The following is a 16,798-nucleotide window of genomic DNA, read 5'->3' on the forward strand; positions in this document are numbered from 1 at the left end:
GTCTTTCCCGCCAATCGGTGGCGGCCCCCCAAAAACGGCGGCAACTTCCAGACTTTTGGCGCGAAGCGCCTTTTGGCGGGAATCCTCCAACGTCGCTTCCTCCACGACCCCCGCAGCCGTTTTTTCCGCTCGCCGGAACGGAGATGTCGGCCAAGACAGCGGCGGCGGCGAGTAGCAACTCCGCCAACCGGGAGTGCGCGTCCTGGAGGCTGGTGTCGGAGGCAAGCGGAGCGTCGGCCATCACCGCGAAGTGCTGCATCGGCGGCAACTCCTCGTCCTCTACTCCCGAGGTCGGTGTCCCCGGTACGCCGTCGTCATCCCGACCTCGCTCGTGGGTACGGGTAGTCTTCCTTGTGTCCATACTTCTTGAAGACAGGTTTACTTCTGACGCCAGTTGTAATGTAGTAACTCGGCGGGAGACGACTTCACGGGTAACACACTCTTTATTTTATCAAACTCGTTTACAGGTGACTAACACCTACTTTGTATCTCGGGTGACAAACACCCACTTAGCTACTTGGCGACTAACGCCCACTGAGCTACTCGGATGACCAACATCCACTTAGTACTCGGGTGACAAACACCCACTTAGCTACTTGGCGACTAACGCCCACTGAGCTACTCGGATGACCAACATCCACTTAGCTACTCGGCGACTAACGCCACTGAGCTACTCGGATGACCAACATCCACTTAGTACTCGGGTGACAACCACCCACTTAGCTACTTGGCGACTAACGCCCACTGAGCTACTCGGATGACCAACATCCACTTAGCTACTCGGCGACTAACGCCACTGAGCTACTCGGATGACCAACATCCACTTAGCTACTCGGCGACTAACGCCACTGAGCTACTCGGATGACCAATATCCACTTAGCTACTCGGCGACTAAGTCTTCAGCTCCGTCTTCGGGTCTTCAACTGGGTAACTCTCCCCGAGTGCTCTCGCGCGTCCCCCTTTATACCCCACCTGCGGACGTCGCTGCGAGCACCCACTTATTCGACCAATCGCCGGGCGCTGGCTACGATCCTCTTTTCCCACATCTCATCGTGCCTCACCACTCACTCCGCGCCGCCCCGTCATCTGTCACTCCCGGCGCGCGCGTCCACACCACGCCCACAACGCGTGCCCAACCCCGCACCCCGCGCCGCCCCGTGATCCATCACTGTCACAGTCGGCGCACGTCAATACCACCACTACATATGCAAAGCACCGCAATTACGGTCAATACACATGTAGTGGGTTCCACAGAGGCACGCACTCGAACTTGCAGGCAACACTTTTATTCTGAATACAATGGGGTAACCGTATAACCACTTGACCGGATAACGATATAGGGTGGTAACCACCACACGTAACTACATAACCACTCGAAGGGATAATGACTTAGGGTGGTGACCACCACAATTAGCTACGTAACCACTCAACGGGATAACTATAAACTCGGACCAGGTCAGCTAACACCCTGCCCAGAGATGAACAGCCAAGATCGCTCTCGGGACTCGGACTTTATGGGCTGCGGCGTGGCCAGGCTCCGCCCTTGGCCACGCCCACTTCCAGATCCTTCTCGGAGACACTGGCCCCCCAACACGTGTCCCTCTCACCTCCTCCTTGGCCCTCGTTACTACCTCATCTGGTCACGTGCCTTCTCTGGTTCACCCAGACTACCATGTCCTCACCCGACCTCTCTCTCGCTGTCACCCGAACTATGCCCCCTAGGGGCCCTTCCTTTCTGTACTCATCCCGTTGCTAAAGAGAGACTCCAAATCGACAATACCTCTCTTCTCTCGGTACTGGCGCTACACCACAGAGACAGCATACACGCCACTATATCACCCCCCCCCCCCCCTTTGTAAAACACAGCCGTCCCAGCTGATAACTCCCGTAAAATAAATGCAGGAGAGTGTCTCAAAAAACAAAAGTATCGCAAAAGGTAGAACGGCGACGACGCAATAGATACATGAAACATTATACACACTACGTACAATTCCCGAGAAAGGGAGAGGACGAGGGAAGAGAGGAAAGAAGAAAAATGCGAGCAATGTACAATGGTCAGTTTCCCCTACCCCTAACAGCACCAAGCCACTCCCGTGTGCGTGTCAGCACATGCGAGCACAAGAAGAGCCAGGTTCAGCCAATGACCCAACTGACTCGCGCATGTGACCACCAGCAGACGGAGTAGAAAGGAATGGCATGCTGTAGGAGAATCATTCAAACTGGGCAGTCATTGAACGAGTCCTTGTCACCGGGCCTCCAGGTGAGGTGGGCCTGAGCTCCCTTGAGGGCCCCGGGGAAACTTGAAGATGCCCTAACGGGCGCGGCCCCTCCCGAGGATTTATAACGATGGGCGGAGAATGGGCGGGCAATGGATGCTTCGCACCCCGAAATCCGCCCGGAGTCGGCGCAGCTAGCGACGTCGAAGATGTCAGGCGTTTCGATCCTGTGGGTGGAATGACAGAACTCCCCTGAGGCACGACCTCATCGGACGCACGCCCTAGCTCATCGGACACACCCGACACCCGGCCCTTGTACCGTCTTGCGAGAAGGGAACTTGCAAGACGGTACAAATGGCTTGAGTCACGACGGGTGCACAAACCACCGCTGGCGACCAAACTGTATCTGTACACACTGTGGCCTCTTAGCCACTACTATGTCGACCGGACCTCGCCAAGGTTTATAAAGTTTGAGGGACATACCCACCGGTACCTGTGGACAGTGCAGCCAAGTCCTGTCACATGGTGCCCATTTATTCCCCGACACCCGGAGCCCCCTTAGCCTTTCATTAGCCAACTGCCGCGAGACCGAATTCTGCCTGGAAGCCTCCCGTGCTTCCGACACCCGCATGGAGCCAGGCATGTCAACCTTTTTCCTTGTAGGCTCCGGGTTTAGTTGGACATCGATTGGGGAATCGTGTTCCCTCCCATACATAAAAAAACGACGAGAACCCGGTGGAAGCATGAGGGGCCATCCTGTAGGCTCTGAGAACCCACGGAATGTTAAGTCCCAGTCGGACTGGGCTTCGTTGACCTGCTGACTCAACATAGAAGTCAGGGTCCTGTGCAGCCGTTACACCATTCCATCCGTCTGGGGGTGATAGGGCGATGTACGCACCTTTTTTGTACCCAACAGGTCACACACCTGCTTCAACAATTTAGATGAAAAAAAATTCCCTTGGTCAGTAAGGAGGCGTTCCAGAACCCCCTTATCCAACACATAGCCGTGAAGGAATGTTTCAGTAATAGCTGTAGCCGACTGGTTTTGAAGCAGCCAGGCCATTGGCCAGCGAGAAAATATTCTACACCCACCAATAAATATTTATTACCTCGCGACATGGCCGGGAACGGGCCAAGGATGTCGAGCGCTACGAGTCGAGCACTATTAGTCATTCGTGCACAGCTCAAATGACTCTACCGCTCAGGACAGTGGGCACCATGACACTGTAGCACCACAATCCACCATCCCCTTTAAGTATCACAGGGGCCAACCCACGTCGATCCTCCCCTCCTTTAGCATCCCCGACCCGGCGCCTTAGTTTTAACAAAGAGACATCCTCTGCCTGGAGGCGTCTCCACTCAGCATGTGTCAGCCCGATGGTGGCATGACATTCATGAGGACCATCGGAGTTATAGGGGGGTGCAACGTCCGCTGACGCCACGACAGAGGGAGATAGTCCCGTGTGAGCTGGCTTGCAGCGCCCCACACCCGTAAGACAAGCACACCCGTCACTCGGTGGCAATCGAGACAGCGCATCAGCATTAACGTGTCGAGCACCCTTCCGGTTGGAAACTTTAAACGAGTAGTCCTGAAGGACTTCCAGCCAGTGGGAGTGCTGGCTGGATGGCTGTTCGATACGCAGCGCGTACTGGAGAGCCGCGTGGTCCATGCGTACCTCAAAGCTCCTGCCATAGAGGTACGGATGATACTGTTGCACGAAGACCACGATAGCCAGCAATTCTCGGCACGTCACGCAGTAGCTCTGCTCGGCTGGGGATAATACCCTGCTGCCATACGCGACCACGCTCTCCACCCCGTTCACAACTTGGGATAACACGGCGCCAATTCTGGTGTTACTGGCTTCCATGTTCAGGACAAAGGGCAATGAAAAATCGGGGTATCGAAGGGGAGGCGCGTTGACCAGGCTGTCCCGAAGTGTGACAAACACAGCCTCCTCCTCCTCGTCCTCCTTCCCCCATCGAAACTTTTGACCCTTGGCCGTAAGAACGTGGAGAGGTTTCACGATAGTGGCGAACCCGTGCACGAAACGGCGATTGTAAGAAGCGAACCCAATAACACTACGTACTTGACCCATTGACTTGGGGGTCGGCCATGTGTGCACGCATGCAGTCTTATCTGGATCAGTCGCTGTCCCCGACTCGCTGACAATGTGCCCCAGGTACCGAGCAGACCTTTGCAATGGATGACATTTCTGCAGCTTTAATTTTAGGTTTGCCGCCCGCATTTTAAGAAAAACTGCTCGTAAACGTTGCAAATGCTCATCGAAGGTACAGCCAAAAACAATCACGTCATTGGAGCCCTGCCAACACCAGCTCCATCAGCCGTTGGAACGTGGCTGGAGCTGAGTGAAGACCCATCAGGATCCGATTAAATTCAAACAACCCCTGTGGTGTACGAAGCACAGTTTTGAGTTTAGAGCTCTAATCTAGAGGCAACTGCTAGAACCCCGAGAGCAAGTAAAGTGTTGAAAAAAACCGCGCCCCCAACAGAGCATCCAACGAGTTGTCCATCCACGGGAGTGGGTACGCGTCAGCCACAGAGATCTTATTTAACTTGCAGAAGTCAACACAAAACCTCAAACTCCCATCATGTTTCGTGACAAGGACTATGGGAGCTCCCCAAGAACTGTTAGATGGAGAAATAACGTCAGCGGCCAACATCTCGTCGACCGCCTGACGAACACGGCCCTTCTCTTTGGGGCTCAATCTGTATGGATTCTGACGAATGGGGGCGGCATCACTCATATCGATGTGGTGACGTAAGAGAGTTGTGCATGGACAATATCATATTTACCCTTACTAAATTCGTTGGAAAACTCCCATAAAAGTGTACGCAACTCAGCCCTCCGACCGTCTGACAAATCAGGGTTCTCGGAGCAGAGTGTGTCCATCCACTTTTCATCACCCCTCTGCCCCTGTTACGTAGCCGACATGACCCCAACCTCACCAAGAAGTTTCTGTCGAAAGTCACGGCCGATGCATGGGTTAAAACAGTGCCTGCCTGTATTACAGATGTGTCCAACCCCGTGCTCAAGACCTGAATAAAAGGTTCCTGGTCATTGGACACCAATGTCTGAGCCCTCACTAGTGTCAAACCCCAGGCCGCTTTATTCGAGGATCCCAATAAGATCCCTCCCGCGGTTGCTTCCTGGTCGAGCTGCTTCTGCAGCCGCAAGGGCACAAGTATCTGCGCACCGGGGGGAATTTTAACAGTTCTGCTCGCCACCGCTTGGACCATGGTGTTAGCCATGCCCAACCAAGTTGGGGAAGATAGAAATGCCATTCGGCGGCCCGATGCCAACTCGATACAGCCCTGATCTACCAGGATTTTCAGAGGCATTTCCCCCCAAAAATCTGTTCCCAGTAGACAGGGTATGGCCAGGGATGTGGAGACTAGTACCGGTCCTGTCAAGTCAATGTTATCGATGCACACCGTCGCCGAAATCTGGCCAATTATTCCCAACGACTCGCCATTCGCGGCAAAGCACGGAATTTCTATAGGGCGAAGGGTACAAGATTTTTGTGGCAGGATGTTAAAAATAAATTCGGAAATGATGGTAGTGGATGCTCCGGTGTCAATGAGCAGCCGTACCTCTACCCCTTGAACCGTGCCAATAACGGCCGATGATCCCGCTGCCGCGGCATCAACATGGTGGGCTAACTCCGACCACTGACCTGGATGGTGAGGCCAGCTATCTCCCGGCAAAAACCCGACTCCCAAGCTCAGCGGCCCGACAACAATGTACAACGCACGAACGCGAACCGAGGCATGCCACGATGAGTGAGATGGTTGCAAGGGCCGAGTGTGTGGTGTGCCGTGACTCGCCTGAGGACCCAGCGGAGTTGAGGGCGTCCGGGTGGAGGATGACGGCGGGCTGGAGAGCCTCCCTCGTGCAGCGCGGCATACCCTCGAGACGTGTCATGGCAGGCCGCAGTTGTAGCAGATGACGGGGTCGCTCCCTGGGCGAGAAAAGGTCCCCTCCGCTGGTCTCGCCTTCCTCGTCGCTCTGCGTCGCCTCTCCTCCAACTCCTGTCGTCGACGGAAGTGCATACCGGGAGGTCCTCCGCGTCTTCGGGTGCACCCAAACCACCTCAGAAGGTGCGATGCACGCCGCCACTCCAGCACGTCGTTTTAAATGAAGATGTGCCTGGATGCTTCGCGCAATTTTGAAGGAAGTTAGGTCATCATCTTCAGTAGCTGGCAGGACTACACCAGGTTCTTGTGCCAGTGCCAGCATGCGCTTGAGCACCAGCGAGTCCAGTCCAGCTCGTGCCATCTTGGGGAACGCCGCCTGCACCAGCGACAAGAGTGTGCTGCGGAAGGCGAGGGGCGTCTCGGCTTCTCCCTCGCCTCCGCGCGGCAAACTTGTGTCGAACGTTGGACGGCGGCTCGTAGATGGCCGCCATTTTGGTGAATGCTTCTGGCAGCGTGAGCCTTTCAGTCGGCGGGATGGCATAGAATGCCACCAAGGCGTCATCATCAAGAGCGGTGGGGAGCGCCTGCTGCGCTTCCACCTCGTTCCATCCAGCCAACTCACAATTTGCGGAGAACCGGCGACGAAATGCTTCCCAATTGCCACCCGCTGCGGAGAATTTCTTCACAAAGGGAAGCCGTCGCTTGAGTGATGGGACTTCAAGCGACGTTTTCCAATTTAGTGGGATCCTCGTCCCGCCCGACCACCAAAATGGCCAACCCATGCGTGGGCTGCACGCCCAAATTTTCCCGCGCATGGGAAGCAGTAGCGGCGTCGATGTCTCACGACTCCAGCGCTCAGAGCTCCGTCGCCGGCTCCTCCAGGTTGAGTTCAGCGATCAGCGCTGCCGCGGTTTGCAGCAGCTCCGGTCGAGGTGAGCGCGGCGTGCCCGGCGCTCTCTCTCCGATGGCGGCGAAGGGGCGGCATGATGGTCAACCCACTGTTCCGCCTGCAGCGCCGCCTCGCACCCTCTCTCCAGGGCTGCGATCCCCGGGGCTGTCTGGGGAATGATCCCCTCGTCGTCTTTGTCGTCCGAAGACGTCTTGGTGAGTTGTTTCCTTCATGTGAACATTACACCTACCCTGGGCTATCACTTAGTTATTTTTACCACTTCTGACGCCAGTAGTAGTGGGTTCCACAGAGTCACACACTCGAACTTGGAGGCAACACGTTTATTCTTAATACAACGGGGTAACCATATAACCACTTTACGGGATAACGATATAGGGTGGTAACCACCACACGTAACTACGTAACCACTCGAAGGGATAATGACTTAGGGTGGTGACCATTACGGTTAGCTACGTAACCACTCAGCGGGATAACTATATACTCGGACCAGGTGAGCTAACACCCTGCCTGGTCTACGATGAAGCCAAAGACCAAACACGTAGCCGGCAGATTTCATTCCCAGAGATGAACAGCCAAAATCGCTCTCGGGACTCGGCCTTTATGGGTTGCGGCGTAGCCAGGCTCCGCCCTTGGCCATGCCCCCTTCCCGATCCTTCTCGGAGACTCTGGGCCCATATCATGTGTCTCTCTCACCTCCTCTTTGGCCCTCGTTACTACCTCATCCAGTCACGTGCCTTCTCGGGTTCACCCAGACTACAATGTCCTCACCCGACCTCTCTTTCGCTGTCACCCGAACTATGCCCCTTAGGGGCCCTTCCGTTCCGTACTCATCCCAGTGCTAGAGAGAGACTCCACATCGACAGTACCACCCTTCTCTCGGTACTGGCGCTACACCACAGAGACACTATACACGCCAATATACACGTGCCTCGTAAAACTCAGCTATGCACTACCATAATCTAAACCAGGGGTGGGGAATATCCGGCCCGCGGGCCATATAAGGCCCGCGAAATCATTTGATCTGGCCCTGCCAAGGCAACCGCAGGCGGGACTCAAAATTCAATCAATCTAGGAGCAAACCTGGAAAAGCAGTTGCGAGTAGCAACATCATCAATACCAGCTAACATCACACGCCTCACCAAAGAGAAGCAGTTCCAGCCATCACATTAGGGGTGAGTTAATAAAATGTTTGACCAAATATAACAGGCAAATTTTTTAGTTGATAATTTGGCCCGCGAATGATGTTCTAAATATCCAAATGGCCCTTGGCAGAAAAAAGGTTCCCCACCCCTGATCTAAACAAACAAAAATCAACAGTTCATATTGCCACACATTTTGTTTGGAAAACTAAGCTTAAGTTCACAAATAAAATGTATTTAGCCTTCAACAGCCTACATAAGTAAAGGCGCAATGGCAGCCGCCAACATTTATTATGGGAGGCTTCAGCAGTTCAGTATCAACTGTGGAGTGAGGATAAAGTACAGCTCCTCAAGTCATCGATCACGGTGCCACTGAACAACCAGATACTCGAACACATTTGCATTGGGCTGTGGTCCCCTGTTGACCATCACTGTGCCAATGTAGCCAATGCAGCGAGTCAACGGAGGGGCTCACATTTGTTCTGATATTTACCTGTTTTTTCTTTGGGGACAGCAGTGGCAACATGAGTTTGATTCCCAGCCACAGCAAACATCAGTGGTGAGTGATATCTCAAGCAGTACTGGAACCCCGCCTCCCACTTCACTAAACTTCACCGACCAATGTGGTGAGGTATGGTAAAACAACCCTCATCACCGACAAGACATGGGGAGCTCTTCATCCTGCAGTAGATTGGCAAAAAGCTGTAAATTATTGCTCATTATCATCAGCCTTGATCAATCCACTTCTAACGGAAGGTCTGACCAGACCGTCGCTATCTATCAAGGTCCTGCAATGTAATAATCTGCCTGGAATCTGCACACGAGCTGAATTCATCACTATCTCCTCAGTGGGTGCCCTCTCAGATGCCTTTTATCCACTCCTTGAGCATGCTTTTCATATTTTCTGCAATCAGTGCGAAGTCACGTATCAATTAAATGTTTGTCACTGCTGGTACAGCCGGAATCATTTGAAAAACCACACCCAAGATTGTGTTTAGTGTGTCGAGTCATTTGTGGCGCGGCCGACACCATCAACTCGCTACACTTGAAATCCCAGTTTCATCAGGGCCTGTTGAAACCCACATTCCAACCCATGGTCTCAGCGGTGTTGGCTAAGTGGTCTGACACAGCATACGCTTTTTGAGCTACTGAAATTACTTTTACATGGGGGTACACACTTGTGGAGTCAAACAAAAAAAGTGTTAGGTGTGGCTGCAAACACGTGTTAACAAGCTTTTATGCGTAACAGCACAGCCGACATTGCCAGGCTTAGATATCGGCTGTCTCAGGCCGACATGTCTCATCAGGAGGGTTGCCAACTCTGAAATACAAAAAAAACCAGGCCATGTCATGGGAAGAAGAACATCTCACAATACTGGAAGAGAACCATGTGTAAATGCATCGTCTTGAGTGGTGGTTTGTTACACAAGCCACACAAACGCCGGGATTTTAAAGTATTTCCTGGGAAGACTTACAGATTTCCGAGGACAGCTACCTCAACCTTCGCTTAGCTACAGCTGCTCAACACAGCAGCAATGCAGCCACGATCAGCGATGATTCTTGGGCTCTTGCACTGTACAGGGTGGTCCAGATGTTTTGTGACTCCCAATTTATTTACCCCTTAACATTGTTTTCCTTTGCAAATTCATTTCTGTTTTATATAAACCTTACTTAAAAAAATACGTTTTAGAAAATGTAATTGGGGTCATAAGACATCTGGACCACCCTGGACAGTATACAGTACAGAAAACCTATAATACATAAATAGCCAATAACATTGATCTTAAATAAATTACTCTGCTCCGATATCCATTTGACACGGTGAGAGTAATGTCAATGGAAAGGCTAGAACTTCTGTGTAACAACCCAAGAATCATTCCCTAATGACCACCAGCCACCATCCATTGTTTGCGACGTGTCCTAACCAAGCACTCGAATTGCAATTCCTAACAACACTGAAACAGGCTACAAAATTAAGTCGCTCCGTGAAACTACCATGGTATAGTTACTACTGTACTGTGTACGTATGTATCTACTGCACCTTCACTTGCCATTGATTCGCGTAGCCATACAGATTTCGCATTGACAATACCCCTGCTGTGTACTTGATCGCGAACTGTCTGTCACCCACCTGCCAACTCTTAACGATGCGCATGCAGTCTTTGTTTGCCATGCATTCAAATATTGCACCTGGGTCCTTTGAGATGGAACATCTCGTTTAGGCGCGGGGTTGTCCCACGGTGTTATAACCGCGACCGATTTGGCGCATTCCTCGTGCACCGACAGGACACGGGCAGCTCGCGAGAACGCTGAGCGCGGGGCCGGCGGTCTGCCCACGCACCGGTCCACACGTGGCTTCCACGTGGCCTCCATCAGCACTCGATGGCCGCCTCACCTGGGTGGGGGGGGGCAAACGCGGGCGAGCGTGGTGACGTCACTGAGGGCGTGATTCCGCCCCCCCTCCAAATCAGCTGTTCGCTGCTGTCACTGTCACCGCTGCTGCGACAGCCGCTGTCAGTGAGCGCCGTGCCGCGTGAGCTGTGAGGCCCCTGCGTGAGTGGTGAGCGCCGCGTAAGAGTGTTGAGTGGTGAGCTGTGGTGCGAGTGGTGAGCGGTGGAGCTGTGGTGCGAGTGGTGAGCGGTGAGGCTCCTGCGTGAGTGGTGAGCTGTGGTGCGAGTGGTGAGCGGTGGAGCTGTGGTGCGAGTGGTGAGCGGTGAGGCTCCTGCGTGAGTGGTGAGCTGTGGTGTGAGTGGTGAGCGGTGGAGCTGTGGTGCAAGTGGTGAGCAGTGAGGGCTGTGCGCTGAGCCACGCTGGGGGGTGGCGAACCCGCACCGGGGAGGCGGAGACAGTACAACAACAACAACCATAGCGCGCCTGAACCGGTAGAGTCCAGGCGAAGGAGGACAGCGGTAGGAAGGGGAGAGGAGCGATAGGAGGCGAGGAAGCAGCGAGGAGGGGAGAGAGGAGGAGAGGCGGGTGGTGGGGGGGCACGCATCGCGACCACCCCGGTACCGGCCGGTGCGGTCGAGCTGGCTGCGTCAGCCTATGAGTGAGCCGTCCCTGTGGTGGCCGCTCGCTTCGCGGTCCGCGCCTGGCGCCCCACGGCGTGGAGGCGATGTGCGCTTCGCATCCACCCCGTGGCGGTGTGCGTCGTTTGTAAAAGCGGCCAACATCGACGGCGGCGCAGAGGAGGCACAGACGCGGCTCCGCTTGTGGAGGCGTCTCCGGTTCGTGTGCTGCGCGTAACGCATCAGCAGCAGCAGCCAGGAGCAGGAAGAGCAGGAGCAGCAGCAGCCTGGAGCAGCAGCCAGGAGGAGCAGCAGCAGCGAGCCATGGCGAAGCAGTACGACGTGCTCTTCAGACTGCTCCTCATCGGCGACTCGGGCGTGGGGAAGACCTGCCTGCTCTGCCGCTTCACAGACAACGAGTTCCACTCCTCGCACATCACCACCATAGGTGAGGGAGTGATCCGCTGGTGAAGAACGCCGGTAACCCCCCCCCCCCCCCTGTGGGGAGACGAGGCGGGGGGGGCACTGCGCGTGCCACCCGCGCGCCGCGAGGCCTCCCCCACCGGTCCACGCGCGTGTCCAGGGTTCGTTTAGTTTGTCGCGGCCCGCCGCCGACGCCTTCAATGACGAACGAGTCATGGGGGTGTGGGGGAGCAGGCACGCGGTGCTTGGGAGCCCCGCTGAGCAGGCTGAAGCTGCGCTTTCTGGACAAGTGCGCCGGGCGCGGTGCTCTGTTGTGGCTTGTTTTTCATCGGCGTGGCTGTGATGAAATATTCAACACTCGCGCAGTCGCCACGACTCGGCGGAATTGAGTGCCCGCGAGACGAGGAGTCTGTTTGGGGTTTCACCTCCACCGAGTGAGTCTGCAGTGTTTCCACTAAGGGCTTTCTCAGTGCGGCTCACACGTATCACGAGTATGTGGTGGTGGTGTCACAAATATTGATCTGAAATCATTTCCGCGTGTCTGGCATAAGTGTGGTTAAAATCAACGTGTTTTTACATTTTTATTTATTATTCTCATGCGTCTATCAGTCACTGTGAGCTACTTCAAAATGTTAACGTGATAATTGATGCAGAGGAACTTTGGTTACTGGAATGTTATATTTTGTATGATAAAAAAAATATATAATTAAAACCATATAAGCCGCTTTAACAGTGCACATTGCATCTGGTAAATTCAACACTTGGATGGAGCATTGCCAATATGAACTTGTGGATTATTTTAAATTATTCTGTAATGGTAGCTGGCAGAAATCACTCCCTCTGATGGTATTATTTTACACATTTTGGCAGGCGATCATTTTTCACGGCAAGCCGTTTGGAATGTCAAATGTGTGCAACTAAGCAGATTGAATAAAGCATTCCTTTCATTATCCAAAAAAAAAACTTGCGAGTAGAGTGCATCTTCTTCACACTGTCACTGTCCCCAGTGACACACATGGAGATTTTAAAATGGAGCTGTTCCAGTATTACACAAGACCGTCGCAGAAATTGTTGAAAAATCAACATCGCCTGTGGTGTGCAGATCGTAAACTTCAGAAGGAATGTAAAATATTCACAATGTGAGGCCAGCACAGTCAGTGACGATGAGCGTTACACATGGCTCATTTGAGATTGTTTTACCTATCTGGGTCATAGGTGGGGTGAACATAAAATAGTTTTCTCCACCCAACCTATGTTTGATGTTCCCCCAACTTTAGGCCTGAATTAATTGGATACACTGATATATATAATTATATTAAAACATGCTTATATTGGAAGTTTTCATCCAAGAGACAGTGGATAGGTGATGGCAGGGCTGCGTGTAATGTGATCTTGTGGTTGAGGTGTGCATCGTTCTGTCAGATGAAATGGAAGCCTCACATTGCACGTAGCACTGCAGGTGCCAGGTTTGGGACTTGGTCCCAGGAGACTGTTGAACGTTTCCGTTATAGCAATAGCCATCTTCATCACTCTTCACTCAGGCACCGGTACTGATTGGCCGTATTGTACTGACAGTGAAGAACTGAAGTAATGCAAAGTAACTGCTGTATTGTAATTGAACACAAGGTATTTTAATCAGTCTCTTTGTAGCAGAGTGCTTGACTCACAATCGAAAGGTCATGCATTCAAATCCTCGTGGAGGACTGAATCAGCCCATCATCTTTTTGGAGAATGCAATGTACTGTACGGCTTTGTAGGAAGTCAGTAGTGGTTTCCTTACAAATATACTGTCCCATGCCATAGGAACGTGGAATTTACACAATGGAGGTGATCACACTCCATGCTCTCCAAGGTCTCCATGCTCGTTCGAGTTCGTTCGAGCATGGAGACCTTTCAAATAAATTCTATTTATAGAAATTCCCAGAGAGATTTGTGTAAGTATGTTTTTGTCATACGTAATGAATGGATGTTATAACCTTACTCTCACTTTCTGCCTTTATTTTAAGGCACATCTTAGGGCACTTGCCTTACGATAAAAAGTGTGAAGAAGATATTTAGCAATTACATGCTTGATAGCTTTATGGGTTTCCATAACCAGATATTTCAGTACATATTATGTATGCACAACCAGTCGTAGTAAACAAATGTTTTGTTTCATGCAACTTTACAAAACCAAGATTGTTTTAAACAAATGAAAATATATTGGTGTAGTCAATACCTATGACACTTTAATAGTTATTTCATATCATATTAAATATACTTTGGGATATGTGCTACTGTTTGTTTGTGATACAGTATTCATCGAAGAGTAGGTTCATCAAGGCATTTTTACATTTCAGAACTGGTGAGGGAAATACATGGTGTACAAGCTATCTGGTGCGACACTGAGTTACCGTGCGAGTTTTTAAAAGAAATCACTTGAAAGCTGAGCACAGTTGTTTATGTTTACTGTCATAATGTCTCGGTGTATCTCACTGCTCGATCCACAATTATGAAGGAGAGACATCACAGCGATGATACACTACTCCCCTGCTCCTGACTTGGTTGTATGGCTTGACCACCTGAATATGAAACTGTAGTCGTTGCTCTGCATTTACATCAGCCATGCGAAAGAAGAAGACTGCGTGATTGTTTATGATCAAGACCATTGTTCATGAAATGCCTTTATCCGTGGCCAGTAAAACATGTCATATGCCCAGGCTCCTTCCAGGTTGTCCACTAAAACCTTGAATTGCTGTTTTCCTTTATTTATGTAATGCAATAAACAGACCCATTGCTATGTAACTAATGAAATGCCGTTGATGAATGCTCCCCACAAATTTTGTTAAATTGATGTACCTGTTGAATGGAATTTTAGTGAATTCTAAAAATATACTTTTATCAGGGTCAACAGGTTTTTTTCTAGAAATAGCAAATTTGCTAAAGGCAATCAGTAGGCGCAGCCCAAGTAACATTCCAGAGGAAACATTCCTCTGATTTTCATCTCAGCCCTACCTCCCCCACCCTTTCATCGGTGACTGGCTGCCAACCTCCTGACAAGAATCTACACATTAGAGGTGGCTGAGTGACTCAGAGGTCTGAGGGCTCAGCTGACAGGCTGAGATTCTGGGTTGATTCTGGGCACTCATCCGTGGTTAAACTGGTTTCTCAAGTGTGGTAAGTTGATGGTCTCACCAATTCCTGAAAAAAGCACATTACAATTGGTTTCATTTTATAAATTCCATCTCTGGGAATTATAAACATCAGTGTGATTGTCATATGACAAACACCAATATCATGATATAGATGTTCTCAGACACGTGGGGTTGCACTGCCGTGCAAGATTCATTTAATTGTCTCCTGACATGCCCTGGGAATAAAATTAGAGAAAAGACTAAAAATTATACAAAAGAAAAAAACACAGTCTACCCATTGTGCAGTTTAAACTGAAACAATTTTGCCAATCATTGTGCCTCTGCTTAGCATTGCAGTATTGTAGTGTCTTAATGCCATATGGTTTTATGTGTATGTGAGCGATACATGTTTATGTATGGGCATCTGAAATTCGCAGATTTTATCTGCTTGATGGGAAGGATCAGGAAGGATGCAATGAGATAAGGGATGTGGATTATATTAAGCAGCTCTGGCTGCAATGACAAGGTTGGCTTGCTGCATGTATTTGTGTGCATGCACAGATAGGTAGGGAACATACTTTATCAGACTTTCCATTCAAACCCACAATACAACTATATATAGAACTGCGTAGACTGTAAGTGATGAACGTGGTTTTATTAAGATTGTGCTTAATTGTCAAAGAGGTTTTTGTTATCTGTTAGCAAAAGCCCATTACATTTATTTAAAAAAATTCAAGTAGCAAATCTGAGCAATGGCCCAAGGGACAAACCCAGGCGAGTCTCTCAGGCAAAGAGACTAGTGGTCGTACCCGCACGCACAGTATGGACATTATTTCATGGCGGGGGGGAGGGGGCGGTGGGGGTGAAATCTCTCCATCAGTTTTTGGGGGTCACTCGTGTGACGAAAATCGGACACCTCAACAAGGAGGTTGATGATAAGCATTCTTAACTCAGATCTCTTCCATCTATGTGGGTGAAAACAATACATAGGAATTGAGGATTTTAAAAAAAAATCCGTGGTATAAATTTGAGTGCCTTAATCAAGGACCCGAAGCGTGCAGCGAGTGGTGAAGGTGAAAGTGTCGCTTCTGTGGCCCGGAGGAAGAGGGGTGGGGCTGAGCCCCTCCTCCTCCTACCCAGCCCTTCCCCCATCATCTCATTGTCATCATCATTGTTCAGATTCAAGGTATTAAAGTTAATGTAATGTTTAATTACGTTATTGTGTAATGTCATGTATTTTACTCGGTGTTTAGTTAATAAACAGGCAACTTAGTTAAGCTATGGCGATTCTGACCGTGGCCGTGGTTCCCCTAACCCCCTATTTTCCATAGGCCCTGTACTTTACCTACCGCGGATTTGCCAACTGCGGCTTATTCCAGAAACCAAACCCTCACAGTTGGGGAGGGATTGCTGTAAACCAACACACACTATTATTATTTAAATTCAATTCTCCAAAATAATTGTGGAAAAATTCTATAGTTTTGTTTATCGGTACTGCCAATGCATTTGTAATTATTATTTTTCATTTCGCGAATGCAAAGTCCCCTAAGCCAAGCGGTTGCTTTCGGTCCTGCTGTTTTGAGGGTGAGTAGGCGGCCTCCGCTGAGTTTGTGCGCGTCGGGCAAACTTCTAGGATGTGGTGCACGGTTTGCTCCACCCCACAGGAACATCGAGGGGGGGGGAGGCGAGGCATTTATAATCATTGTTCGTGAAGGTAGGTGTGGGGAGGACCTTCATCCTGCAGCAGATTGATTGCTTCTGATGTTAATTACGACGATGATGATGCGTGTGATAAAGATTTTCGGGGGTCGTTTTCACGCAGCGGTGGATTGGTCATTGCTGCTGCAGCAGCTGCTGACGGTGGCGTTGGTGAAGGCTTGCAGCTGAGGCAGGGGTTGGTGGTGGTGGTGGTGACATTACAGCTGTGCACTGCGGTCCGTGGCAACACGCTACCTACTCGGGGGGGGGGGGGGGGAGCACACACCTCGTGGCTCCTCTGTGCACGTCGACTCGCGCATGAAAGTGCAGCGGAATAAATTACCGTACATGTAC

General features: G+C 51.0%; 1 protein-coding gene across 1 annotated transcript in view; it reads left to right on the plus strand.

Annotated features, from left to right (window-relative positions):
* Nucleotides 1-10,691: 10,691 nt before the first annotated feature.
* Nucleotides 10,692-16,798, plus strand: part of RAB15 (RAB15, member RAS oncogene family) — a 73,053-nt gene continuing 66,946 nt past the window's right edge. The window contains exon 1 of the mRNA XM_078595843.1: nucleotides 10,692-11,658. Coding sequence (XP_078451969.1) covers nucleotides 11,535-11,658 — 124 coding nt within the window. The 5' untranslated portion in view covers nucleotides 10,692-11,534. The remainder of the gene's footprint in view (nucleotides 11,659-16,798) is intronic.

The sequence above is a fragment of the Lampetra planeri genome, chromosome 7 (assembly GCF_965212315.1).
Source record: "Lampetra planeri chromosome 7, kcLamPlan1.2.h2, whole genome shotgun sequence".
Classification (NCBI taxonomy): Eukaryota; Metazoa; Chordata; class Hyperoartia; order Petromyzontiformes; family Petromyzontidae; genus Lampetra; species Lampetra planeri.